Source organism: Mus caroli, unplaced genomic scaffold (genome assembly GCF_978045245.1).
Source record: "Mus caroli unplaced genomic scaffold, Mus_caroli_1 scaffold_8, whole genome shotgun sequence".
Lineage (NCBI taxonomy): Eukaryota > Metazoa > Chordata > Mammalia > Rodentia > Muridae > Mus > Mus caroli.
Window position 1 is genome coordinate 30,309,109 of NW_028227263.1, and position 26,928 is coordinate 30,336,036.

General features: G+C 40.7%; 1 protein-coding gene across 14 annotated transcripts in view; it reads left to right on the forward strand.

Moving 5' to 3' along the window:
* The window catches only part of Sox6 (SRY-box transcription factor 6), a 592,637-nt gene that overhangs the window by 459,399 nt on the left and 106,310 nt on the right, over positions 1-26,928 (forward strand). For 8 of the 14 annotated variants that reach the window (XM_085841377.1, XM_085841381.1, XM_085841379.1 and 5 more), the window contains 3 exons: positions 10,630-10,753; positions 20,773-20,852; positions 22,282-22,404. In XM_085841377.1, coding sequence (XP_085697503.1) covers positions 10,630-10,753; positions 20,773-20,852; positions 22,282-22,404 — 327 coding nt within the window. The remainder of the gene's footprint in view (positions 1-10,629; positions 10,754-20,772; positions 20,853-22,281; positions 22,405-26,928) is intronic. The other 6 variants (XM_021166060.3, XM_085841383.1, XM_085841384.1 and 3 more) reach the window with 3 other exon arrangements.

Genomic DNA, 26,928 nt, shown 5'->3' on the forward strand with positions numbered 1-26,928 from the left:
GGGAAAGCCAGCAAGGAGCTGCCTCCTTCAGATTGCTGTGTAGGTAAGTTTGTGAGGGCACTTACTTGATTAATGATTGATGGAGGAGGACACAGCTCACTGTGGTCATGGATGTTATAAGAAAACAGGCTGAGTAAGCTACAAGGATCAAGTCAGTATGCAGCACTCCTCCATGATCTCTGCCTCAGTTCCTACTGAGTTCTTGTCCTGCCATCCCCCACGAGGGACTGTGCTTGGGATGAGTAAGCTGAATAAGCCCATTCCTCCTGGTTCCTTTCTGTCATGGTCACTATCACAGCAACAGAAAGCAAATAGGACAAATGGTATCCATGCAATATAAAGTTAGTGCTTTTTGAATTTGATTGCAGAAGTAGATGAGTGAAGTAAAAAATTGAGTTTTGTAAAGGATGCTTTTAAACTATAATATATTTAGTTGGTTCTACCTTTAGGGGGAATCTTCTTGGCTAATTAGTAAGAATTTGGAGAATTCTAGGGGACAATGAATTATATAAAAAATTTCATAGTTATAATTATAAAATTTTATATTATAATTTTTAATTATAAAAAACAATGAACAATGATCACAAAATATCTTGTCTATTATTTCCCAAAAAAAGCTGAGAAGAGGAGGAGAAAGGGAAGAGAGAATAGATGAAAAGAGAGGGAAAGAAGAGAGAGGACCAGAAGGAATGGGTTGATAAAATGCCACCCTGTCCCCAGCAACAAACAGGAGCCAAAGAGCCTTTTGTTAATGGACTACAGTGTCTACCCAGTGTATATTCATTGACTCTTGGTGGGACTCTGTGTACAAATTCTCTAGGAGATGTGTATTTCAAACCTGTTCCTGCCAGGATTTCCCTTTAATTACTTTTTAACTGCAGTCAGCTAGAGATTTGCTAGATATGTCAAGCAAATGCAGACAAGGTTATCTCAAGATGTGCTTTGACATTTTCCTACCCTTTGCAGGTGTAAGCACAATGTTACCACAGTGTGGAGGTTCCTGGTCTTATTCTGAGTCACTGGTCAGCCATTACACAGTGTTCGTTATGTTCTTATCCCTTTGTTGAGAGTAATGGGGGCAGATTAAAATATAAATGACACTGGCCATTCAGGGACTTTGCATGCACCTAGAAAGACATGGCAAGTGAACTGAAGAGCTTAGTAGATGAGGGCTGTGGTCAACCAAGAGGACTCTGTGTGAACTTCCTAAGAAAGGACAGAGCACTGTCACCTGGTGTCACACTTACTTAGCAGAACACTTGCCACTGAACAAGTTTCTTTTGGGGGAAGAATATATGTGGGACTGTGATAAGCAGCCTATTTTTGGTTGAATTACCTTATTAACTGCTCTTAAATCTGTTATCACCCTCCATTTACATGATTTCTTTCTTTCTTTTTTCTTGGTTTTTCGAGACAGGGTTGCTCTGTATAGCCTGGCTGTCCGGGAACTCACTCTTGTAGACCAGACTGGCCTCAAACTCAGAAATCTGCCTGCCTCTGCCTCCCAAGTGCTGGGATTAAAGGCATAAGCCACCACTGGGCTGGAGAGATGGCTCAGGGGTTAAGAGCACTGACTGCTCTTCTGGAGATCCTGAGTTCAAATCCCAGTAACCACATAGTGACTCACAACCATCCTCTGCTACCATTTGTGGGGCCATGGGTGTGGGGAAAGAGGGGAGTGGGAGAGAACCAGAGTCCCACTAGAGTTCTGGTGCTCTAGCGGGTGGATGTGGGAGGTTTGCCACATGCTCTCCACACAGCCCCAGGTGGGTATCTGGCTGTAGGAAGCCACAGACCCCACTGGGTGAGTGGTAGACAAGAGGCAATCCTAGGCACCAGGTTCCCAGGCTCCGGCATCTCATGCTGGATACCTCGGAGGAGCTGAGACCAGAATGGGGGCCCCAGGATGGCACTGGGCCCCAGGGCTGAAGGGAGGAGAGGACAGGGGCACTAGATAATTCCCCCACACGGGCGAGAGTCCTTGGTTAGGTCCGTGGCTGGAGCACAGAATGGCCTTCAACACGGCTCGTTAAGAGAAAGCCTATCCCATCATTAAAGTGTTAAAGAACAGCGGGCCATGATGTTCAGAAATAGTCTGTAGTTTTAGAGTTTTATTGTAGAAAAGCAGGGGAAAAGAGAGGAAGTAGAAGGAGAGAGAGACCAGCCATGACCGTGTGGAGAGAGGGGGAAGGGAAAGAGGGGGCTAGAGAGTAAGAAAGGTGAGGGCTTATAGAGAGCGAGGAGGGGCCAAGCAGCCCCTCTTAGAGTGGGCTGGGCTATCTTACTGTTGCCAGGTAACTGTGGGGGTGGAGTCTAGCCAGAGTGCCCGAAGCTTGGGACACCATCTGCGTGACTGATAGTCACAGAATTATGGACAGGCACCTGATTCTGGGAATGTGGCTCGCCTTTCTGTCCCTTGTAGATTTCTCTACTGGGTCACTGGAGCAAGCCCCATTCAACCAAAATTGGCTGCCTATCACAGTCCCACAAATATACACTACCAAATGGGACCCTTACCTTCATAATCCCCCAGAATTAACTACTCAAGTGTTATAGTTTGCTATGTACTGTTTGGCAGAGAGACAACTCCTACCTGCACTTTAAAGCTCTTCATATAAGTTTCTTGGGCCTTTTATTCATTCTCCTAGATGTTGCAGTGTTTAACCTTGGAACAATATATAGGTTACTCAGCTATCCTCAGCCATGTGTGGCAATTAGGGAAACTGACCCCTCTCCACTGTCTGTGTACTAGTTCTGCCTCTCTATCTCAGTCTCTGTTGTCTCTCCCCAACCCCCATCTTCCTCTTTCTTTCCATCATGGTGTACACACATTGGAGATTTTCTTTCCAACATTTCAAAAGACTTTCTCCAATTAAACTATACCAGAAATTATTTTCTAGAAATAAATTATTTAAAAAACCCTGACTTGCCCAGTCTTTAACTCAAGCACAGACATTAATATGTACATGATTTTTCAATACAAATACTTATTGCATATCACTAAAAAAAGTGGAACCATCTTCATGAAAGAGAAAATGAGGCCCCCTGAGTGTCACTCTGTTTGCATATTAGCACGAAGCCAGGTCTCTGCCAAGTTGCTCTGACTGACTGCTACAGATGCTCTTTCTCAAGTATTCTGAGTCAGATCTTTAGTGCAAGTCTTCAGGGACAAACAATAGCACCTGTCCCTCGCAAGCTATCAGGCGAGACTTAGCCCATTCATGTATCTTTAATGAAGCTCGGGGGCAGATGGCAAGAAATGGCATCGTCAACAACTTAGCACAGGGAAAACAAAGGCATGAGTCTTGACACAGCAATGCTATTTCACGAATTTGGAAGGGAGCAGACCCAAGTGTTTCACATGCATCTGCTGCTGTCTTCCTTCCTGAATGATGTGTGGAACACCCCACCAATTAAAATTTCTAGGCATACAGCCTGTATGATGGAGAATGTGTTCTCTACTCTCTCTAAAGAAGGGAAATGTGTCGGTCAGGGGTTGCAGAAGTGTAGGACCGGGACATGGTTGTACTTGAGAGTCGTTTGTTCCTTCCAGCATGCACTAAGCTTGACCTGAGATGAGATCCTTCTTTCTTGTTAACTCACTAGATACCCTGCCAATTAGTGCTTTTTTCCAAAGCAGTAAAAATAATGACGTTTTCATGCTGAGATTTATTTTGGCCACATCAAGCTTTATTCTCTGCATTTATAAAGTCCTTTCTTTCTCTTTATCTATTGAATAATTAAAGAATATCTCAATATATACAAGGAAAGTTACAATTTCAAGAAAGAGAAATGCTATCTAAAATCTTGATATAGCCACATGACAAGACATGTGGAGACTGGTTACTCTTTGATGGAGTGTGGGAAATATGATTGCTTTTAGTTTTCAGTAAAATACTTTGGGAAGCTGCCATCTTCCATGTGACTACCCTTCCTCACATGCCACCAAATGGGTGAGTGGGACAGAAGTCAGGCTCACATTTTTCAGAACACAGACTTTTATTTGTTTCCATAATGCTTCCTCAGCCCTAGTCACTGGCACTCAGAGCAGTTACCTTAGTTCACAGCCCGCAGGAGAAGAAAACACTCTGTCTGCTCTGTGGTTCTTGTATAGCCACCAAGCCCTCTTTCCCAATCTATTGCTTGCTTTCCCTTTCATCCCCATGTTCATCCAACAGTCTGTTAGTGAGCACAGGAAGAGCCTGCTGGTGAAAAGACTGTAGAAGGAGATAGAAGTATCAATAGGCTTTATTAGCCTTGCTAATTTTTAAGACAACATTTTCAGCACACTGGGCAGCTCTGAGTAAGTTGTGGAGATACAAATGTGAGTCCCTTTGTGCTATTATGGTATAAATTCTAGCATCTTCCCAACTGAAGGACACTGGATAAAGGCTGCCTATAATCTCACTCTATTGTTTACTACAACTGAGTGGAAATCTACAACTTTGCCTCAAAGAACTGCATTCCCAATGCCATTTAGATCTGCTTTGAAAAACCTGACTTCATGCTTAATATAGCATGACAATTTGTAGTAGAACCTTATCCCTGACAAGTACAAACTTTGATCTTGATCTGACCTTGGATCCTGTACATGCTACATTTTTATTTGATGAAGTTATTTTAGCAAGTTATTTTAGTGTTGTCCAGCTTTGGCTTTCTCATTCAGTGAATAAGAATAAAATTGAGTGCCTCATGGGCTTGTAAGGATTAAATGAGAGCGGGTAAACACATCACCTTTTCAATGGGAGGTGTAAGGGGAACAATGGAAGATATTGGCCATCGTCCTCTCTTCTTTAACTAAAACTCAAAAAGGAAATGTCCTGTCTGTACTCAGCCTCCAGTCTAAGCAGTGGCTGCCTATGCTGGCTTTAATAGGACACTTTGCTTCACTACATCATTGCTTTACTCATAATACAAGAAGGACAAAGTGCTGGGCATCTAACTTGGTAGTAGAGCTCTTGCTCACATGCACAAAGGGGATTTGATTCTCATTGCTTGGAATAAGCTGTTAAAGGCAATTTTATTGCTTGGAGCTAAATGATTATAGCTAATGAATGTATTGTAATCAGTGATTGGAATTAGTGACAGTAAATGCCAAGAACAATAAGTTCTGGATAACAATGAGAGAAAGGAGGAAACTATTTAAAATTTGACAGTGCTCCCATTATCCAAACCCTAGAATTGTCTCCAAGAATATGGCCCTGACATGCAAATTACTATCAGCTGGAAACCTCTAGGTCCCTTGGCTAAAACTGATCTCTCTTTTTACTACTACTGAAATCACCATGTAATAACAAACAACTGTGTAGAGTTATTGGCAGTTCTGGACTCTAGGTCCAGCTGTCAGAGGCAGTGTAACCCTAGCCTTGTATCTTATATGATGGCTGTTAGTCTGTTTCCTTGTGTGTACAATTTAAGAATTGGACTAAAGTGAGGATTCTCAAGGAATTGTCCCTGGCCAGCAGTACTAGCATTTCTTGGGAGCTGCTTAGAAATTTCCATGCTCCAGCTTCACCTCCAGTACAGATTCCAAGTTCATGAGGGTAGGGCAGAGCCTTGTCAGTTTTAAAAAACACTTGTTTGTGTGAATGTACATCAAAGCATCACCACTCTCCCTGAAATGTTGGTTTAGATATTTGGTTCATTGGACCTCACCTCAGAGCATCGGACTCAGAAGACATGCTATGGACCTGAAGAATTTGTTCTGTGAAAATGCTGCTGATGCTGTTGGCCAGACCTTATCTTCACACCTGTTACTGATGCTGTTGGCCAGACCTATGTCTTGACATTTGCTGCTGATGCTGTTGTCCAGCCTAGATCTTCTCGGAGCTCTAGTCCTGGCTCTGTTAGTTAGCACTGCTGCTCTCCTGCTGTCTCTATCCCGACTTCTTGACTGAAACAGCCTCCTGGATAATAGTTACCAGTAAGGGGTTTGGTGTTTTTAACCTTGAAGAGCATGACAGAAAGGAATGACCCCAAATTCGTACTGCATATGTTAATACAAAACACCTACAATTATGTTATTTAGCATGCAAAAACAACCCCAGGGACTGGAGAGATGGCTCAGTGGATAAAGCATGTGATGTGCAAATGTGAGAATCTGAGATAAAATTCTCAGAACTCAGGTAAAGCCAGGTGTAGTAGCATACATCTGTCATTCAGTACTCCTAGGAGGAGAAGGGAGGCAGAGACAGGACATCTCTGAAGCTTGCAGGTCAGCTAGCCTGGCATTTACAGTCATCAACAGCAAGACAGTCTTAAACAAGGTGAGCAGTGAAGGCCAACCAGTATCCAAGGTTGTCCTCTGACCTCCACAGGTACACTCCACAGACAGATATGTGTTCATGCACATGAACACACAGAGTCACACTACCCACACCATATACACAATAAATAAAAACAAACACAGCCATTTTACTTAGATGAGAGTGGTAATTTCAGATGGACAAACACACTCAACTTCTCCCTGTGTTGTTTGCTCACCTGATGGAAAATTAAATTTCTAAGATGCTGATTAAGAAGGAACACTAGAAGCCACCATGCTTCATCTCCAGGCAATCCCTGTAATTAGTCCCACTTCTTCTCTTTTATGTTTTTCTAGAAACTTGGTACTGGATTACACAGGCATAGCTTATCTTTACTACTTTGTGGGTTCTTCTTTCTTCCATCCTTTCCCCCCACCCTTCCAATCCAGTAAAACTAGGGAGAGAGGGAAAAAAGAATAAAGAGGAAAGAGATCCCTGAATAAAGTTAAGGGTCAGAAAATGGAGTGATATTATCCATGGACTACTTTCTGCTCATTAGGGGTGTTGAGTTCCTTGGGGGATGTTTGATATTCGCCATTAGTTTATCTAATTTCTTCTTGTTTTCTTCTTTGCACATGACTATTTAACAAACCATGACCAACAAACAGCCAACAACCAACTAACAACAATATACCATGCCCCCTGAGGCCCTAGTGTGTACACACCCTCTGAAAAATGCCTAGAATCTCAAATACCACACAATCTCAGAAACTATCTGTAGCTGGAAAAATCATGCCTCTGCTAGAGCACAAGACAAATCATAGACAGCTGCCATGGACAATCTGGAGCAGCCCTGTATCCCATGTCTGAGATTAAAACAAAAATGTATTTTTATATTTCTGTGTTTTTTAAAGAAACCAAAATTTCAAAATTGTTACTATACACAGGTGAAGCACAGTGTCTGCCAAATGCTGACAAGTGTCTGCTCTCTCAACTGAATGGTCCAGTTAGCTCGCAGTTTTCTTCTCGAAGTAGAGTTATGGATAAGATCTACTGTCTTCTGTTTAACCATAATTTGATATTTTCCTGTTATCAAACATAAAAAAACAACAACAAAACCCAAAGGGCTAATGTTGACTACAGTACAATACAACTGTTATATTAGGGAATGTGCTCAGACTTGGGCTTGGTTCTCCTTTTCTCACAGTGACTGCCGGGCACCTAGTCAGTGTTTTCAAGTGTTAACTGACAGGATCAGGAGAGGTAAGTTTTTGAAGAGCACATGGCTCAGGAAGTTCAGGGGACAGACACTTGGGCTTGTTCACTAATGGAGACTCTGCCAGTTTTCAGTAAATACATGAAAGGAATGACTACAGTCACACTATGTTCTTTTAAAAGTGTTTTTGTTAATTCTTCCAACACAGTGAGTTTTTATCATGTTCATGCTTGCTCTCTTCTATCCCTACTTCTCTACATCCTCTTCATGGTTTCTTTTCCTTTTTAAAAAGATAATCATTTACTTTTATTTATATGAACATATGTATGTGTACCACATGCATGCCTGGTGCCCATTAAGGCTAGAAAAGGGCATCGGGTCTCCCTGGAACTGTAGAAACAGATCATTGTTGCAAGACATTATAATGTGGGTGCTGGGCACTAACACTTATCCTCCACAAGAGCAGCAAGTGTTCATAGCTGCTGAACTGTCTCTCCAACCTCCATCTACCCCATCACTTTTTAAAGACTCATTTAATACAATGTTAATGCCCATATTTTCCTGGTTGTGGGACCATCAAACAGAGTATGGCCAACCTCTGGGGAGTGGTCACATTCTTTAAAAAAAAAATTACTCCCTGTACCTCAGAACCATCAGCTGTCCATAGCTCCTCAGTTAGAGGTGGAAGCTCATGTGCTCCTTCCCCTGCCATGCTAGAATGTTTACTGGCTTCATCTTGTGCAACAGCCATAGCTGTAGTGAATACAGTAATCCTGTCACATCCTGAAGACACTGTTTTTTTCTCATCCTCTCTGACCTCTACCTCTTAGAATCTCTCTGCTCCTTCTTCTGTGATGGTCCCTGAGCTTGGTGAGGTAGAGTGATGTAGATGTTCCATTTGTGGCTCTCTGTCGACGCCGTTTTCTTAATGATAGCTTTTTAGTAATCATAGAATCACAAAGTTGGAATGTGTATAAAATGCATACACAATTTATGTAGAAGTATACAGTACCTCTAGGGAAAGGGCAGATACTGCTCCATCTCAGAGCCACTATTGGATAAATCCATCTTTGTACAAAGCTTTCCTAAAAGCCCTTTTCTCTTGAGATTTATTCTGTCCCTATAATTGTTCAGTCTCAGCACCATCTTTTATATGTGGCACACAGCATCTTATCCTTTCTCTCTCTCTTAAGCTGAGTAGCAGTGATGTCTTTAGCTGCTTCTCAAACCCCTAACACATAGTAGCAGCTTATTTCATTGTTACATGTAAAAAGGAAGGGAGGAAGGAAGGAAGTAAGGAAGGAAGGAAGACACACACACACACACACACACACACACACACAGAGAGAGAGAGAGAGAGAGAGAGAGAGAGAGAGAGAGAGAGAGAGAGAACAAACAACATGCAGACCCTCACCCTTCTGTGTTGCCTCCTCTTCAGGGTAAGGCATTTATATGGTGCTCTAGGCCCTTTCTGTAGGGATGTGAAGGGATGTCCCGTGACGAGCAGTAGTCACTCATAAAGACACTGTGTTTTGTTTTCTGGTATAGAACTTCCCACTTTCATCTTGGACATCTCACATTTGTACAGGGTCATAGCAAACTGGGGTTGAACAGCAAACCTGGTATTTTTCCTCCAGGCTAAAGGTGAGGCACGGGCACTAGAGGTTCAGCTCCAATTTAACCAGGCAAAGTTTGTTCTCTCATGTACAAAGCTTGGGCTTACCTCAGCTAAAATAGAAGAAATAGCTGCTCAAAGCTAGTTTCTTTCACGCCCCACTGGCAAGGTAGTAATTGCACAAAGACCTTTTTATTATAACTTGATTTTCCTGAGAAATGAATTCAGAAAAAAATACTGTAAAGTGTTTATTTTTTGCTTGCCCTTTATTAACCCACATCTTAGGGCATTCCCCTGAGAAAGACTGCTGGCAAATGAAACCTCTCAGACCCACACAGAAGCATTTGCACAGTGTCCCTGGCTGTGAAGGACAGAGACAGGAGAAAGTTAGCTGGTACCATTTAGACAGGAACATCAGCTCATATATGGAATTTCATCTAAAGAAAAGATTTAGGAATTTAGAGGATGCATTTGGAGTTTGTAGAATTGCTGGAAAACATTTCTATCTTAATGTTTAGTTAAGTGTATAATGTAGTCATTTTGTGCCACCGAAAGCCTTAGATCTGTCTAAACCAAAAGACTGTGCCTTTTGACGCATCTCTGTTCTGATCTTTAAATGAAGAAAGTCCCGTAGCTCAGCCTATGGACTCATGCCTTAAAGGCCAGGACAAAGCTTCCCTGCTCTGCTCTGCTGGAACCAGGGCAGCTTGCTAGAGAAAAGAAGGGAGGTAGGAAATTAAAATGTGATTTTCAGGAGCATGATTCTGTCATAGCTCTGATTTCCTTTATATAGAGCACAAATACTGATGTAGCCTGAATGTTTTTCTCTTTTGCATTTTTGTGGTCTTTGATACGTTTATTGAGGTCAAATGAAATCTGATATAGTAGGATTTATTATGAGTTGCTCAGTGGATACAACTCCATAATTACTGAGCTACATGGCAGTGCATAAAGCTGACAAGCAATTTATATGTTACAGCGAGGTGTGTATGGCAAAGGATATTAGTTTAATTGGGCGCCAAGATATAGTAGCCTTAAATCTGAAGCGCTGTGTGTTTAATATAATGCAGTGAGGCTTGGGAAGAAGCTCCTGGATGAGGGAGACACACAGCTTCTGGAATATATAACAATTAGACATTACTTTCTGGCCACAGATGCTAAATACTGTTTTCACCAAGAAGCTTAGAATGCAGTGCAGGGGAAAGGGCAGAACCTCTCACCTACAGGGTGAGAGGAAAGCAGAGCATTTAGTTTTCCTGCTCTTTCTTTCACGGAAGAAGTCTAGAAAAACAAGTCAAGAGAGAGGAAGGCCACTGACCACCTTGAGATGAAAGCAGGGATGTGGTCAGTCTCTGGTGAGACGGTGGTCTGCTCACGGCAGGCAGCTAAGGAGACCAGTTAGGTGGAGTTTGCCTGAGTGTTCGCAGCTTCAGCTCTGCAAAGAGGTTTGAAGTGGGCGGCTGTGTGGGCAGCAGAGCAGCTCCAGCAATGGGAGACAAGTGCTTCTTGGTAACATCTGCTCCCTGTCTGATCACAGGCTCTCTTCTGTTTAGCAGGTTCAGGGGCACATGCCTCCGCTCATGATCCCAATTTTTCCACATGACCAGCGGACCTTGGCAGCAGCTGCTGCTGCCCAACAGGGATTCCTGTTCCCCCCTGGAATAACATACAAGCCAGGTAAGTGGAGAGCCGCGGTACAGTTTTTGGAAATGCTCGGGCCCACATGTTTTTGCTTAGTAGTCACAACAAACACAGGCACAGACAAGGGAGCTATGGATAAAAACACCATAAAAGCCTATTTCAAAGTAAAACCAGAGCTGGGGGGCATTGTCATAACTAATCGGTCTCTAGAACTTTTACTTCTCTCTTTTCTCAGTAGAGTTTATTTCGAACTCACATATAAAAGTCCCACATATAAAAGTGGTTCTCACTCTATTACCCTTAGCCATCTTTGGTTGTCCACAGGTCTTTTGCCCACCTTGAGCTTTCACACTGGGAAACTGGTCATGTACAATAGAAAATGCTACCTTTGGGTTCTGTTGGGTTTTGTTTACGTTTTCTTTTATTTTCTTTTCTTTCCTTTTATTCTTTTTTCTTTCTTTCTTTCTTTCTTTTTTTTTTTGGAAAATGTCCTTTGGGAAAAAAGTTAAAACTGCTGATTTAATTATTTCACCACTGATGGGTAAACTTCTTTTTTATTTTGGTCTAAATAATGAAGCATTCAGTAATAGTCTTCATTCATCCTTGAACTCAAAAAAAAAAAAATCAGGTCATATAGCCTTGTAGTGAAATGTGCTTTGAGATGATTTAGCGAATGTTATGATTTTTCTTTTTTCCTCTGAGTTTCCTGGACTCCTGGGGAATTCAATTAGGGGCATAATGGTTTGAAGCTCTTTCAGAGCCTCCTTGTAAACATGGCTTTAAATGTTTAAAGATAGGTTGCCAAAGGAATCCAATGTAAGAAAATAGCCAAGTACACAGAAGCCAACCTCGATTTCATTTGTGCGTTCTTTGTAAGTGACCCCAGCTCAGAGGTAGTGACCTTGTTCTGCTCATTAATAATTCCTGTGTCAAGTTCCTTTTAACATATTAGCCTGATTATATGAACTACCTAGTCAGGGTACAGCCAATCTGAGGGCAGCAGTTCCTTTATATGTGTGGCTTAGAACATGAACAAAGGCATTTTAATATGCTTAAGCCACAGATATAAACCACCTCACTGAGATTCTAAGGAAACTGATGAAACAGCCCAAAAGCAAACTTACAATTATAACAGCTTCTTACCATAGATGCCTCTCTGTGTTTGGTAGGGAACTCAGTTTCCTATGAGAGAAGGAATCTGTGAGAGACTCAGATGATCCAGGGATACTGATTCTAAGGATGGGTCCCTGTGAGGGCTGATTAAAAAGTCTTTAGACACAAACGAGTCAAGGGTGAGCATTCTGGTTTCACAAAAGAAAGTACTCTGAAAGTGGAAGTAGTGGGTGTCAAGATGACATTGAAAAGTTCTGGCTTTTAAAACACTTTATATCATTTTTTCCTTCATTGGTAAATCTATGCAAATATTCTAAAATCTGAGGTAGTTCTGGTTTCCACATTTTAGACTAAGGGTCCTGGATCGTTATTCCCAGGAGGTTTCTAGAAGTCACCCCTCTCTATAGAGTTGGTCTTTACATTCAGTGTAAGAGAACATGTGCTCATCGGTGTTCACACTCTGACCTAGTTCTTTATGGTAGCTCCATTTTGAACATTGATTTAAACTAAGCTAACTGTTTGATCTTGATGCTGAGGTGGCACCAGAATTCAGTAATATTCTTCATTCATCTGACCCAGTCTTGGGAACCTTTCAGTAAACTATACACAAATGTTATCTGTTGGTTGAGTATTCTTACCACTAGTTCTTTCCCCAGCTCAAAACCACACAGGGGCCTTGTTTTTGCTACTGTAGTTTTCTTATCATCCTGTTCTCTAATTTCATTACTGCAATGACATTATTTCTCATGGGGTAGATATTGCTATATGTTCAGTGAATTAAAGTTGTTTCTCCCCCAAAGGTATTGATGAGGTTGTACCATGTTAGGTGAGCAGGTAGGGATAGGAACAACTTTGTACAGGATTTAGTGACTCAGAGTTGTGTCCTCGGATAGCAATCTGTGTTTGGTCTGGACTGGCTAAACCTGTTGAGAGCAGTTTAGTAGGGCTGGATTTGTAGGAAGATTCTCAATTACAGGCAAGCTGTTCTCTCAAGGTATTTTCTATTAACCCCAAATTATATACCAAAACAATTTAAATTTTAAGTCCTTTAGTACTTTGGTTAATCTAAGCTTTATTATAAATAAAAAATTATGTTGGCAATGGATTAAAAATATACACGCTTAAGCTATGAGTAGAAGAACTTATAGATTTATGCAACTAAACAGTGCGGCCTTTTTGTCATCACAGGAATTGGGGGAACAGTATTGGGCTGGGTCCGGACAAGCAAATATTTTACTCCAAACTAAATCATGGTCACTTCACTTGAAATGAACATGAGCCGCTACTGTATTTGGAGAGGAGATACATAGTCCTGAAATGGCACACGTTCATACCCGGGCCTCTAAGTGAGAAGAGGAACACGTACCTCTCTGGCCTTTACAAAATAGAACATAAACTTCTCTCCTTTTGCTTCCTCCACTCTTCCAAGAACAGCCATATTTTGGTGTTTATGAGCCAAGTAAGCTGATTTACTGGTTGAACAACTGCCCTGACTACCAGAAGTAAGGACCATGGTGGGTGGCACTCACTGCTTATTGAAGTTGGCCATTTTGGATCCTATGTTAGAGTACTGTCACAAACATTTAGGGCTCTGAGTTATCACTCCCGTCCAGGTGATCTGACCTGTATCTCTGGAAACTGTAGCATGCCAGGTATGGTGCACACCACACGAGATCTCCCACCTCAAGGTAGCTGAGGAGGCACAGTGCCAGGATGCAGTGCAGGACTTTAGGCAGCATCTCTTAGACTAGCTTCTCTACAAGTAGCTTTACTAACTTTTGATCCCTCCATCTTTAGTCTTCTATTAGTCCTATCATTAGAGACATCTTTCTAGATAGGGATCCACTGGGGCCCTGAACATAGGTCTCAGACATTAGCTGGTCTGACATTGTGAGACTGAGATGCAGTGGTCAGGGAGGCAGTAAACACACTTGCTCATGGACACTTGAAATCAAAGCAGGAAGCCTCCTCCACAGTTACTAGTGTGAACTTCAGAACAAGGCTGTGCCTGAAAAACAAAATCATATCTACTCTCCTTTGCATTAGGCAGCTGAACACTGTCACATGTAGCTGGGAGTTTAAAACTATCATGTGTGACCAGCACCCTTGACTTTCCTTGGATATTCTAAGAGCAGGATGCATGCTTGTATCTGGACCTACAGATTCTCCATATTCCATGCTAGTACCTAGAGCTTACTGTACTACTGCCATGCAAGAGAGGTGTACACAAGATATACAAATTGGATGTCCGTATCTTTTGCCAGAGGCCGTCTAGTTTTTCTCACACCATTTGCTGAAAAGGCCACCCTCTTCCTTTTAATAGTTGTGGCACCTCCTCAAAAATAAAACAAGTGTATGTGTGAGGGTTTGTCCCTGACATGTCCATTCTGCTGTGCTGGCCAGCCTATCTCTATGTCAGTGCTACACTGTGTTAGCAACTGTTGATTTGTAGTAAATGTTGAGGTGCAAATCTTCTGCTTTATTCACCTTTTGAAAGATCACTGCAGTTTTGAGGGACCCTTGTAGTTCCATATAAGCCTAAAAATTCGTTTCTCCATTTTGTAAAAAGGATTAACAGGGATTATTATGTATATTATACATAATTATGATGTAATTATAATGTATATTATACATATAATATTAATATGTACATTTCTCTGAATAGTATTGACATCTTAATAATGTTGTCTTCTTGTCAATACAGATACTTCTTTCTGTGTATATCTGTCTTTATTTCTTATTGATTTAAAAAAAAATCCACTGACAAATGAAGATTGTATGTATGTACGTATGTATGCATGTTGTCCCTCACAGTGCGTGTTGATTCATGGCTAGATTTTACAATGCTCAGTCAAGGAAAGGGAGCTATCTTCTCTAGCTATTGTAAATTTTTTTTCAAATGCCAAAACACTTAAAATCCTTTCTTCCTTTCTGAAACATGTAACATTCCATTATCATGTCCCACAATCATGCAGTGCAGTGGGATGGCAGGTCTCAGTTCTCCTAACTGTAACTGAGAGTACCTATTGATGAGACAGTACTCACATCTTCTCCCCTTCAAGTTTCCTCGAATATCTGGCAACTGCTATTCTATCTTCAATTTCTATGGGATCAACTGACTTTAGATTTGCACATATGAGCAGGCACAGGCCATACTTGTCCTTCTGTGCCTTGGTTTGTTTCACTTAACACAATGTCGGTCAGTTTCATGCATGTTGTCACAGGTGACACACTTGGTGAAATAGTGTTCCATTGTGTGCATTCCACATTTTTTCCCCATTTTTAAGTTGGTGGACACTTAGGCAATATTATGCTTTCGTTATTTATTTCAACAGTGTTTTATAGTTCTAGGGTGTAACTGTTTCCATCTCTTTGGTTAGATTTATACTCAGGTGTTAAATTCTTTTAGGTGGTATTATAAATGGGCTTTCTTTATTTCCTTTTGGTTTATTTATATCTATTCCTGACACAAATAACTAAATTGAGCTTTTGTGTGTTAATCCTCATAGGTCTCTCTGTCCCTGTCTCTCCCTGTCTCTGTATGTGTGTATTCTAAAACAGACCTTTTTACAAAACTTTTCTTGACAGCTTGTATATTTTTCTATATTCTTCTTGTTTAGTAGTATGGGTTGGAGCTTTCAAAACAGTGGTCAATTTTCTTGTTCTTTATGTTAGAGGCAAAGCTTACTGGATTTTGCTGTTGATACAGTGTTAGCTAGGAATCATAAACCCTAGTTGTTCTGAGTTTGTTTTCTTATAGTTCTAGGAGTTATCATAGAAAGGTTAAGTATGTTTTCTGTATAATTTTGAGATGATCATGAAGGACTCTCTGCTCCCACCCACCCTTGTTCTATTATTTTAATGCATTTCATTGATTTGCTTAGATGAAACCACCTTATAATTTCTTGAATAAATCCTACTTGTTATGGCAAATACTGCTTTCAATATTCTGTTAGATGGAATTTGCTTGTTTTCTTAAAGAGATTGTGTTTACATTCATAAAGGATATTGATTTTCAGTTTTCTTTTCCTATGACATTCTTATCTGTCATCAAGGTATTTGGGGCCCCATAGAACAAAGGAGAAACTTCTCTCTCCTCTTTTCTGGAAGAGCACGTGAAGTGGACGTCTTAGCTCAGCATTTGACAGAGTGCTGGGGAATCCTTCTAATGCACTCATTTCTTTATTAGGAGCTTGGATTACTAGTTCAATATCTCTGATTGTTATGAGCCTGTTGAGATTTTCTATTTGCACTTGAGTAGTTAGGTAGTTTTTGTGTTTTCTATTTCTTCTGAGTTGTGTAATTGGCTGGCATACAATGCTTGCAGTTGTTAGCTGATGTTTCTTTTATTGCATACCATTTGTTTGCCAAGATAACCCTGTGTGTGTGAGTAATCTCATTAATTTTTATATCAACCCTAAGATATAAGTGGGAATAAGTGGTATTCTAGATTATTAAATGAAAAGAATAAACTGAAATTTTTAGTGTTAATTAAGTTTTCTAAGGCTTCATATCTCAAAAATGATGGCATCCTCATTCAGACTGAAAGTTCTCTGAATGGGTAGCTCATGTTCTTGAAAAGTAGTCTAAATGGATATGATCTTAAGGAACTCTAAATTTTTTGTTTAGAAAGTAATTTTTCATGTGGGCTTATCCAAACAACATCTTACAAAGCCACTCATTGCTGTCTTCCACAATATTTCAGAGTGGAGCTGTGTCACCAACACAGGGACACTGGTTACTTGAACCCACATACCTAGAATGAAAGCCTTTTCCCGGTGCTCCCATCAGTTGCCTCTGCGTTTAGTGTGAGTGCTGAGGTCCAGAAAGAAGACATACTCACCTGTTGAAAGCAACCTGTGTTATAAACACCGAGGTTGAGTTCCTGTGTCCTCTCATGTTTAGAGATTCTGTCACAGATAAACTGTTGTTAGACATGAACTTTGAGTTGTCATCTGAGCTGATTTCTTATGGAGATGGCGTGTATCTGTTAATCCATACTCACTCACTTAATTGCCCTCATGACAATGCCCTGGTTTTTAGATGATTGGCCAAAGGCATAAGATGTGGTCACCAAATAATTGAAGGGATAAATACGGTGCATGATTCTTAGGTTTTTAAAAGGCATGTAGAATAATCTATGTGATAGTTAAATAAATAAAACTAAGCTAAAAATATTTTCACCTGAAATACTCTTTGATGAATAGAAGAGAATATTAGCAGAGAGATAGGAATATGCTGGTATCAACAATTCTAATTTTTTGTCCCCTAAACAAACTGAAAGTATTGTGTTAGTTTAAAACTGACTAGTTTAAAACAAACTGAAAGTATTGTGTTAGTTTAAAACTGACTAGTTTAAAACAAACTGAAAGTATTGTGTTAGTTTACGTGTGGGGAACTTTTGGGATAGCATTGGAAATGTAAATGAAATAAATACCTAATTAAAAAAAAACATGTCATATTACCTAAAAACCTTTGCAGCACTATAGCAGCACCCAGGGGTAAGTCTGGACTTCCTACATCTTCTCAGAGGACCAAGAGATGGTGTGTAAAAGAGACACAACAAAGTCCATATTAGAAACGTTTGTATAGTGACAAGAACACGCATAGCTCATGAAAGTATGCTCATAGGTTTGTCAACTTCTAATGATGCCACCATAATAATAATTTGTGAAGGTAGGGATGTGTAAAATATTGCTCTTCTATGTTCGAGGGCAGAAAATGTGATAGGAGACTTTATTCCCATCTTGATCTAGTTACTGCAGAAGCTGAGTCCTCACTCCTAGTTCTGATTTCCTTCTTCCCTTTGACCCCTCCCAAGTCTCCAAACGACTTTCACAGTGTATTAATACCTATAATTAACAATCTTAGGATCTACAAATCTCCCAATCTCTTGCCTTTCTAAGGAATGTAAATAAATGGACAGAATTTTACTCTTGAGACTTTCACTGTGTTTTCCTGGTTTTTAAATGATTTTTTTTTTTGAAAGTAAAAAATGTTCCCAGTAGGAACATTTTTGGGAGGTGTCTGGTGTGTTCTAGAGTCTTGAAATAAGTTCTCCTCCTCTAGTGAGTGATTAAGAGCATGAAGATTTGGCCACATCTGGATGTCTCTGGAAATTAAAGAATTTACTCTCGTTTCTCATCTCTCTCTCAATTGGGATTCTTGGTGAAGAACGGATGCTGGAGGAACATGGACTGTTCTGATGAATGAGCCAGTGTCAGCCACATTTACATGGGTCTCAATTCTGTTCAGTGTGTGCTCTGTAATGATAACTAGACCATCAGAAGATGGGCTTATAGGATGGCCCTTGCTTCTTTTATTGGTGTTTGGGGACTGACTGCTTAGACTTGAGGTAAAAAAAGGCCAGATTACAGTCATGCCTAAGTGAACCTGTTTCAACAGGCTGCCTCTTCCTTTGTACAAATTTAAAAAGAATGGTCCTCATGCAAACATTTCACATCCAGAGACAAATTTTAAAAAAATTGCTGCAACATGTTGGCTGATTCCCTGCCAAGTCAGCCACTGCAAACGTTTTGTGATCAACTGTTACTAAACAAAAGTAGGGTGGGTAAAGGAAATGTGTAACTTTGATATCACAAACTAGACTCACAGTGCCCAAAAATCCCTCTCCCTGGTACATTTTTTTTCTTCTACAGCTAACTGTCATCCCCCTCTCCCGCCTTTGTGCTCCCCCTCCCTTCTAACCATCCTCAGTGATATACTCCATTGCTCTAATAGATTCATTTTGACTTTTAGTACTGATACAATGATGGGTTCTGGAGAAATAGCTTTCTGAAGATCTATTCAGATATGCAGATTCAAACCCGCAGAAAGGTTAAAAATATTTTGAAAATATGCTTGTCAACAGTGGAAAGAAAGCTGTTTGTAGCCAGCAGGTGAGCTGGAGAGTACTACAGGGTGTGGTAGAGACAGTCATAAATTAACTGGCAAGCCAGAAACCATGTAAAAAGCCGACTATTTCACGGCACAGTGGCATGACAGCTATGGAGAAGGAGTGCCCTGGGGAATTCTTTCAGAGTTTGATTTTTTAAAATATGTTTGACATGAAAAATGTTTTAGTACAAATAAAGCCACTGGTATTAAACTTCTAGGGAGGGGGTTGTGGTGTGGAGTTGCATGAATAATGCATGACATTTAAAGAAAGAACAGCTTTAAAATGTTTGGGGAGGAGGTCTGTGCTGATGGGTAGAATGGTTATTTTTTCCCTCTATTTTTGAAACATCATTAATTCAGTATCATTTGTGGTTTTTTTTAAAGCTGATAAGATAGCCACCAAAAAATTACCATTTGACTTAGATCAAGATATTTTTTCTTCAGATAATTTAGTTTAAATATCAAGAAGATCAGTAGACTTATTTAAGCATAAAGGGATAGTCATTTACTATAAAAATAATTTTGCCAAGTTGTCTTTTTTAAAACGCTCCTAGAGTGGGGCAGATGAAAATCAGCCTCATGGAAGGGGAAAAACCAGATCAGACATTTTGAACATTGCTCCATAGGAGACCGGCACAATGTGGCCTTAGTGAGTGCATTGTAGCGGCACTGCGTTTGCAATCAGAAGCCAATTGTTACTGGACTGTGTACAGGCGCACACTGTGCTCAATGGTCTGATGAGGTATTATGGATATGATGCAAAGAGACCGTGTAGATCAGAAGCTAACAATTTGTTAAAAGTGAAAGCAACTTAACATTTACATTGGGCCAGCTGAGTAGCACTTTACATGGCAAGCAGGGATGAGCTGTAAGAAGTTAGGGGTACCAGGCACGCTGTGGGTGTTAGCATCTATGCAGACAGGAAACAAGAGGTTCTCCTGCTTTCTAGTTGACAACCCCAGTGCCTGGAATTCTTCTTGCAATGTTTCTTCATTATTACATTCAGCGTTCAGTGTGGAAAAGTTCATGCAAAACAGCATGATTATTATAAATGTCAAAAATGTGTGGGGGAGCAGCCTATTAAAATATAGCCTAGAGATAGTATATAACACTGACTTTAAATAAGTAGCTAGAGCCAGCATGCTACTACATTAAATCACCGATATTGTGTGATTCACCCACAAATATTAATTTTTAGTTCACTTACCACAATTCCAATATGTCCTTCATCCCTTCCTCTTGGCTGTATGGGTATCTGGCCATGCCTGTGTTCTCAGGTCACAGGAGGTGTTTCAACACAGGTAGGTATTGGCTTGGGCTTGAAGCGCCTTACTGTAAAGCATCAAGAATACTCCCAGTTTTTCAGTGCAGGCAGCCCATGCAGAATGTGAAGTTATTGAATTGTCATCACCAAAATGCTTCAATCAGTGCCTTGTGTGAGTGACTGTGCACCAAGTTTCACTATAGTGCCAGTGGTTAAACCAAGACCCAAACTTCCCCCATCAGTAGGGTACCAGCATTTTAGGGTACCAACAGGTAAGATTGGCCATATTAAAGGGGATTTTTTTTCTTATCGCTTTGTTTATTTTCTATGGAATAAAATTTAGCACTATGGCTTGTCATATCTTTTTTTGTTTGTTTTTTGACTCTAATTCTCCATTTTACTTACCAAGTCCAAACTTTCTATTTCTCTAAGAGAAAATCCACAGTGTGCCGAGCATCAGCCTGGCTTTAATTTATTTTTTTTTACACTTAAAAAAATGATGTATTACAAGATTTGTAGTGGAGCGAACATGCTTGAATTGCACATTTAATTTTTTTCAACATCACATTCATGTTTTGCCAGTTTGCCTACCAGCTATCTGTTAACAAAAAGTTCCAAGGCGGCAGTGCAAGCCTGTGCCCAACTAAGCCTTTTGTTTCTGCAGATGTTTGGGCTTAGGGCAATGTTGTAAAGCTCAGGCGATCCAAGGACCATGTTTATACTTGTCTGCTGCGATTCCCTGTGCATTGTCTAAACCTGTGCGCATTGTTCTTTCCGACAGGTGATAACTACCCCGTACAGTTCATTCCGTCAACAATGGCAGCTGCTGCTGCTTCTGGACTCAGCCCTTTACAGCTTCAGGTAAGTGCCAGGAGGAAAAAAGAATGTGGGAGAAGGGCCAGTGCTTGAGTAGAAACCTGCAATCCAGCTGTATTCTAAATAATGGCCTAAATGTTAAATAATTTTTTAAGCATAGCCCAGAGAATTAACACCTTCTGTACTTAACATGCTTAAATGGAAGAGAAAGGTGCCAGTTCCAGCCATTTTTAAAGGAAATCCGATGTCACAATTTGGTTCTGTGATTCTGTGTGCTCTCTCTTAGCAAATTAAGAGTTTTTCATTGTTTAAGGCTAGTTGTTGTTTGAAGGTATTAGCTTTTTTCTTATCCACGTTTCATCTGGGTTTCCATGATACACAGGTATACAGACAGGCTTTTTTTCCCATCAACTTTAGACCAGAGACAATGCTGGGCCTCTTGCTCCTTGGAGCTCAGGGAATAAGGAGCCATTATTCCTGGATACTTTGATTATTTAGCAAAATATAAACACACTGCTCCCAAGTCTGTAGTGTGACCTTGTTCTTGCCAGGGTTAAAGGTCTAGGCATGGTGCCCAACTCAGTTCTGGATCAGTTTCTCTTGTTTATCAAGGTAATCATGTTTGGAGGCTGATTGAAGATTTATTACACCGTATGTTCCTCACAGTAAAAGGAGGTATTTAAAATAGTTCTGCGCGGCCTTTGCACACTTACCACCCTCATCAGAGCCATGATTTGACTTTAAATATGAATAGATATCAGTGCTAAGAACAAAAAGAGTCAAACACTTAGTATTAACATTCTTAGAAATTCATAAGTTAAGTTTCCATACAGTTCAAAGTTCCTTAAAGGCAGTTTTTATCTGCTCTTCCCTTTTGAACCCAGGGTAGAGCTTCCAGACAGACAGCATTTTCATGTTGTCATTGCCTGTGCAATTTGAACATAAAGGGAGTGTCATTGTCGCATGGAAAGGAAACTACACACACACACACACACACACACACACACTATAATACCTTAAACATTTTCAGTTGGGTCAAAAAGAAAATAATTTTTTGCAACACCCGAGAAGTTTTAGTCACAAGCCTCCTCTGGTCAGCATCGAAGCTGTCCCCACTAGAGGCACCTGGGACAGAGACAGCTTGCTAGCAGATGGCCAGCTTCTTCTCTCACAGACATTTACCTTTCACACTCCCAGCACTGGGCTCCAAGCAGCATAGGAAGATCTAAAAGAAACCCTCCCATTGGTGACCCTACTTTGGTCCTCCTCATCCCACTGTGGAGCTAGCTGTACTGTGGTGCTTTCTGGGTTTAGAGACAGAGGTTGTTTTGCCAGTTTCTATAAAACAGAGAGACCGGGTCTGGGACTACGTGCCATCCTTTGATGTGGTCTATACCCTGCATTGAATTCCATGTTGTTTCATGAGTTCTGACAGTATGTTTTGTCTTTTTTTTCTGAATATGCCATTAAACAGAAGGGTCATGTTTCCCACCCACAAATTAACCCAAGGCTAAAGGGCATAAGTGACCGTTTTGGCAGGAATTTGGACCCCTCTGAACATGGTGGTGGCCACTCTTACAACCACAGACAGATTGAGGTATGAATGCTTCTGTTGGTGCTTCTTTGGGTGGGGGACTGGATGTTTCCAGCATATTTTAGGCCTTTTGAAAAGTGGCAAACAGCCTGAATGCTAAAGCCAATCTCCTGTCTCCTAACCCGAAGGCCTTAAGCTAGGTTCTATTCTGCCTTTTTCTTGCGAGGAGCTTCAAAGCTGTTTTTCCACACTCTTACCCATTCTCATGTATAATGTCTTATGTTTAACAAATACTTAAACTCTAAAGATTATTTCTATTTGACCATATTCTTCCCTGTAACCTTGATCAACTATAATTCTGATTATAGAGTCCTACAGTTAAGGGATAGAGAGGTCCTGAGAGCCCACCACAGCTGTTAAATATTCTGGGCCTTAGGGTGATGACTTACTCACAGCTGCTGACTCTGCCTGAGCTGGGTTTTCTAACTTAGTTTTCATAGGCTGAAGTTGGGTGCCTGGGCCTGGCTGAGTCAACAAGTTTCTCAGGTGTTCTTTAATCACCCAGAAAACCTTTTTCAGTGTTGTGGGACATTGAAATCATGTCCTTCTGCATGTGTGATCCCTTTAGAACATGAAGGCCTTCTGTGCAATGGGAACCTGGCCCTTCTCTCTGTGGTGTCTGATTTGACTGCATCCCTCTCCGGTATCGATCATTAGTGTCCCTCTCTGGCTCTTTCAGATATAGGAGTGTTGTAATGTAGCTATTAATTAAAAAAATTAATTTTCATAGGTGAGACCAAGTACCAAACTTTACATTCTAACCCAGATGGGAAACTTTACCCATTGCACCCCTCTAAAAAACTCTAACTGTATGTGACTCAGCCCTTTGGTCCTGTCACTGTAGACAGGCCAGGTGTCCTTGACCCATGGCATGACCTCCTCTGCCTCTTTTCAGTCCACAGACTTGGAAATGATGGTAGATGCTGAGGTGGTCATGCCCAAGGAGGAGGACAAGATACAAGGCCATCTTCAAACAGCCAAAGGAAGAGTTGCAATGCCCTCTGTCACCTTCCTGCTCTTTGATGGAGGCAGGAGACTCTGACATGACTAAGACACAGACTGGCATACTATACCGACTTCTGCATAGCCAGGAAAGCTTTCTTTCAGAGGCCTTTCTGTTGGCTGTAGAAATGCCTCCATGTTCCTGAGCAGTGTAAAAATCAGCTCATTCCAGAAAGGGCTAAAGAAGGGTGTGTAGAGATGGGGGCATTCTTTCTGTATAATGGTAGGTAGCAAGCTGACCTACTCAGAACACCCAGCCCAAGGAGCTATGATGTGCCTAGGAGTCTGGGAAGGCAGAGGATCTCCGCACAAGCTCTTTGCCTTTGGTTCTCTGTAGAAATATCGTGTTCTGTCCCTTCCTTCTCCCTTCAGCTGGGGTCTACCAAATACTGTAGTTTATCTCATGCTTCTCCCCTGATCTCTTCCCTCACAGGCACATATGCCTGCTGTATCAAATCTGGCTCCTGGAAACCATAGTGTCGTAGCTTCCCAGAGTCACAGCGGTGCTGGGGTAGAAGCTAGGCAGATACCACATGTTTGTCACTCTAATTGGGCTAACCCCATCCTATGCAAGAGCTTTTTACAGCTTTGTAGTTTAAGTGTATCTGGTCTGAGAGTATCCTGGGTTTTTATTTGTACTATGTTCTCTTGCCTGCATTTTAAATTATTTATTTAATTAAAAAATTCATTATAAAGACATATCTTTATTGTGATGAACTCACAAATAAAAATGTCACATAGCTGGTTTAAGGACTCCATTTCCAAATTCCCCAAATCCCTGTGAACTTCTGTACAGTTATATTGGCCATTTGAGCTTTGATTAGGGTTTTGCACTTACTACAGACCACATTCTTATGCACGCATCCACCCCAAAAAAGAAGAAAACAAAGAGTCAAAACTAGAAAACAACTAGCTCTATAGCCCCTTCCATAGCTCACTGTCCTTTCTGCCTGCAGCCTGTCTTTCCTTGTTAGCTAATGTTACCCTCCCTTGGTTTCCTTTCTAAATGTTACAGTTTATCCACATTTATAATTGTCTAATGTGGAAGAATATACATTACAGGCTAGATCTGCATCCATGGGAGGACATGCTGCTGTCCTTTCCATTAAAACAATATTTTTCTGCATGTCAACAAGCCTTTGAAGCTGGTTACACTTGTATGAAAGGCAGGTTTTCCAGACTTTGTGGCCTGAGCACAGCATATTTACTGGGGCGTCTTTAAACAACACAGTAGACACCTGCATCCAAACTGCTGGACAGTAATATGTACAAAAATATTAGGATATTTAGAGAGAAAACTTTATGATAACTTGCTTTAGTGCAGTTAAATCACTGCCTCTTTAAGCTGGGGCTTTGTTCCTCCCTGTGGTAAGTTAATATGTCATGTTTCTGTCAATAATAGGGGTCATTATAAACTGTGACAGTGCCAGGATTTCTTTACAAGGAGAGTGTCCTGGGAGGAGAACTCTACAGCATACTGACCCTTAGCCAACACAGTCCTCAGGGCTTGGCTTGCTCTACCTGTTGATTTCCCTTCAGAAGCTGTCATTTCTATGGTCACATGTCTGCAACCCTAGCAACACTACTCACATTCTAAAGTCTGAAAATTTGCATCAAGGAGAGGAAAGGTATTAGAAATGGGATGACCCTTCTGATATTAGCATATTCCAGCTTTGTCTTTAAATTAAGGAAGACAGGGAAAGCTGTTCTAATCTAAGCTCTGTCGTCTCTGCCTCAGGGGCACATTATCGGCAGCCAGGAGGCCAAAGGTGCCATTCTTAGTTAAGCAGTTCAGTAGATAGAGGGACAGATGCTCATGTATCTGCAGGCTGAGGCGCTTGAGCCGTTAATTCTGAGAATGTATTTAACCCTGGGAACTATCGGAAACTGTAACTCTAAGGTTACCATGCTTTTGACCTTTCCAGAACAGAGGGCACTTCCTCAGTAAACAATATATTATATTGCTACTTACTCTAGGGCGCTCACCGTATACATTTCTGGACCATTTGCCATTTGCTTTTGGTAGCTATGTTAGCACTGGTCCTTAAGTAAGTCAAAAAGAATGTTCAGGAAAGGGGACCAGAATAATGAGGCAATCATGTAACTATGGCCTTTAAATAGATACAGTTAGGTTCTGTCTGAAGACACATTGAAGACACAAAACCTGAGTTCTGGATTTCTTTTCTATTTAAAAGTACTTTCAGTATATTGGTTCATTTTACTTGATTATTGTCAATGATAGATCCCAGTGTAATTTTGCTTTGTTTTGTTTTTAATTGGGAGCAATGCTGCCTCATCGTTGTAGCTTGTATTAAACACAATCGGTACCGTATGCAAAGTGATACACCTGCTTCATGCCTTCTTATTAAATGATGCATGCTTCTCTTCAGCAAATCCAGCAGTTAAATACCACACAGCTTACGAATTTCTAATTAAAATATCTCCACATGTCAGCATATTGGTAATGTATTATTTTAATCCATTTATTTTGTTTATGAAACAGTGACATATGTTTAGATTGTGAAATATATGATCCTTAAAAATCATTTTATTGAAGAAAATTAATTCCTACAGAACTGTGTGGGTAATGTGTTCACTCACCCAGCCAGCCACTGGCAATGCTGCCAGTCTTAATGTCGAGTCGGCTGTACAGCTTTGTCCATGCGCAGTCTTGAAGGGAACCTCGTGATTCATTTTCTTATCATTTCTTTTCCTCTTTTTATTGCTTATGAATTCAAACCTGCCCCTCTACATACACCGCTGAACACTTCTGCTACCCCTTTAAAAATACAATAAATGGTGGAGCTAGATATTATATAAATGATTCTGAAAGAGAAATCAAAATTAAAACTAGCTAGCTATCTTTTCAAAGTTAGACAGTAATTTGTTTGTCAGTGGGGAGATGTTTGGGTCAGCCCTGAGATAAAGTGACTGTCAGCAGTTATTCCTCCAAGACAAGTAATTTCCCTCAATGCATTGCTGACAGATTGCTCACTTCTCTGATTCACCAGAGGAAACAAACTTAATATTGTCTCGGCAGAATTTCTGTCTTCATTAGCCCCTGAGAAGGATTTGTGAGCATTCAGAGCCACCAAGCTTTAGATGGAGCAAATTTTAACAGACTGGTTCCTATAGTGGTAGCATGGGGAGTAGCCTAAATGAAGGAATTGGGTGTGCAAATTAAAGACAATATCAATAGAATTAGATTTCCACATTTGTTGGTTAGTCTGTTTTGCTTAGAGGAAAAGTCTTGCCAAGTTTACAAAGATGGAGGAGCATATTGAAGGCTTTGCTAAAATGAAAAGGAACATATTTTTTAAAAAACAATATTGTCAGATTTATTGCTTCATGTGGAAAGAGAAACTGTTCCCGTTTGTGTGGGAGAGACTCCCTTGCTATTTTAACTCTGGCTTCATCTGTTGTGTTTAGGGGCTCTCTAGCTACTAGGATCGTGTCTTTTTTTTTTTTTTTTTTTTGTGACCATTGTAAACATGCCTCACGTCAGGGACGTGGATGCTGGTGCAG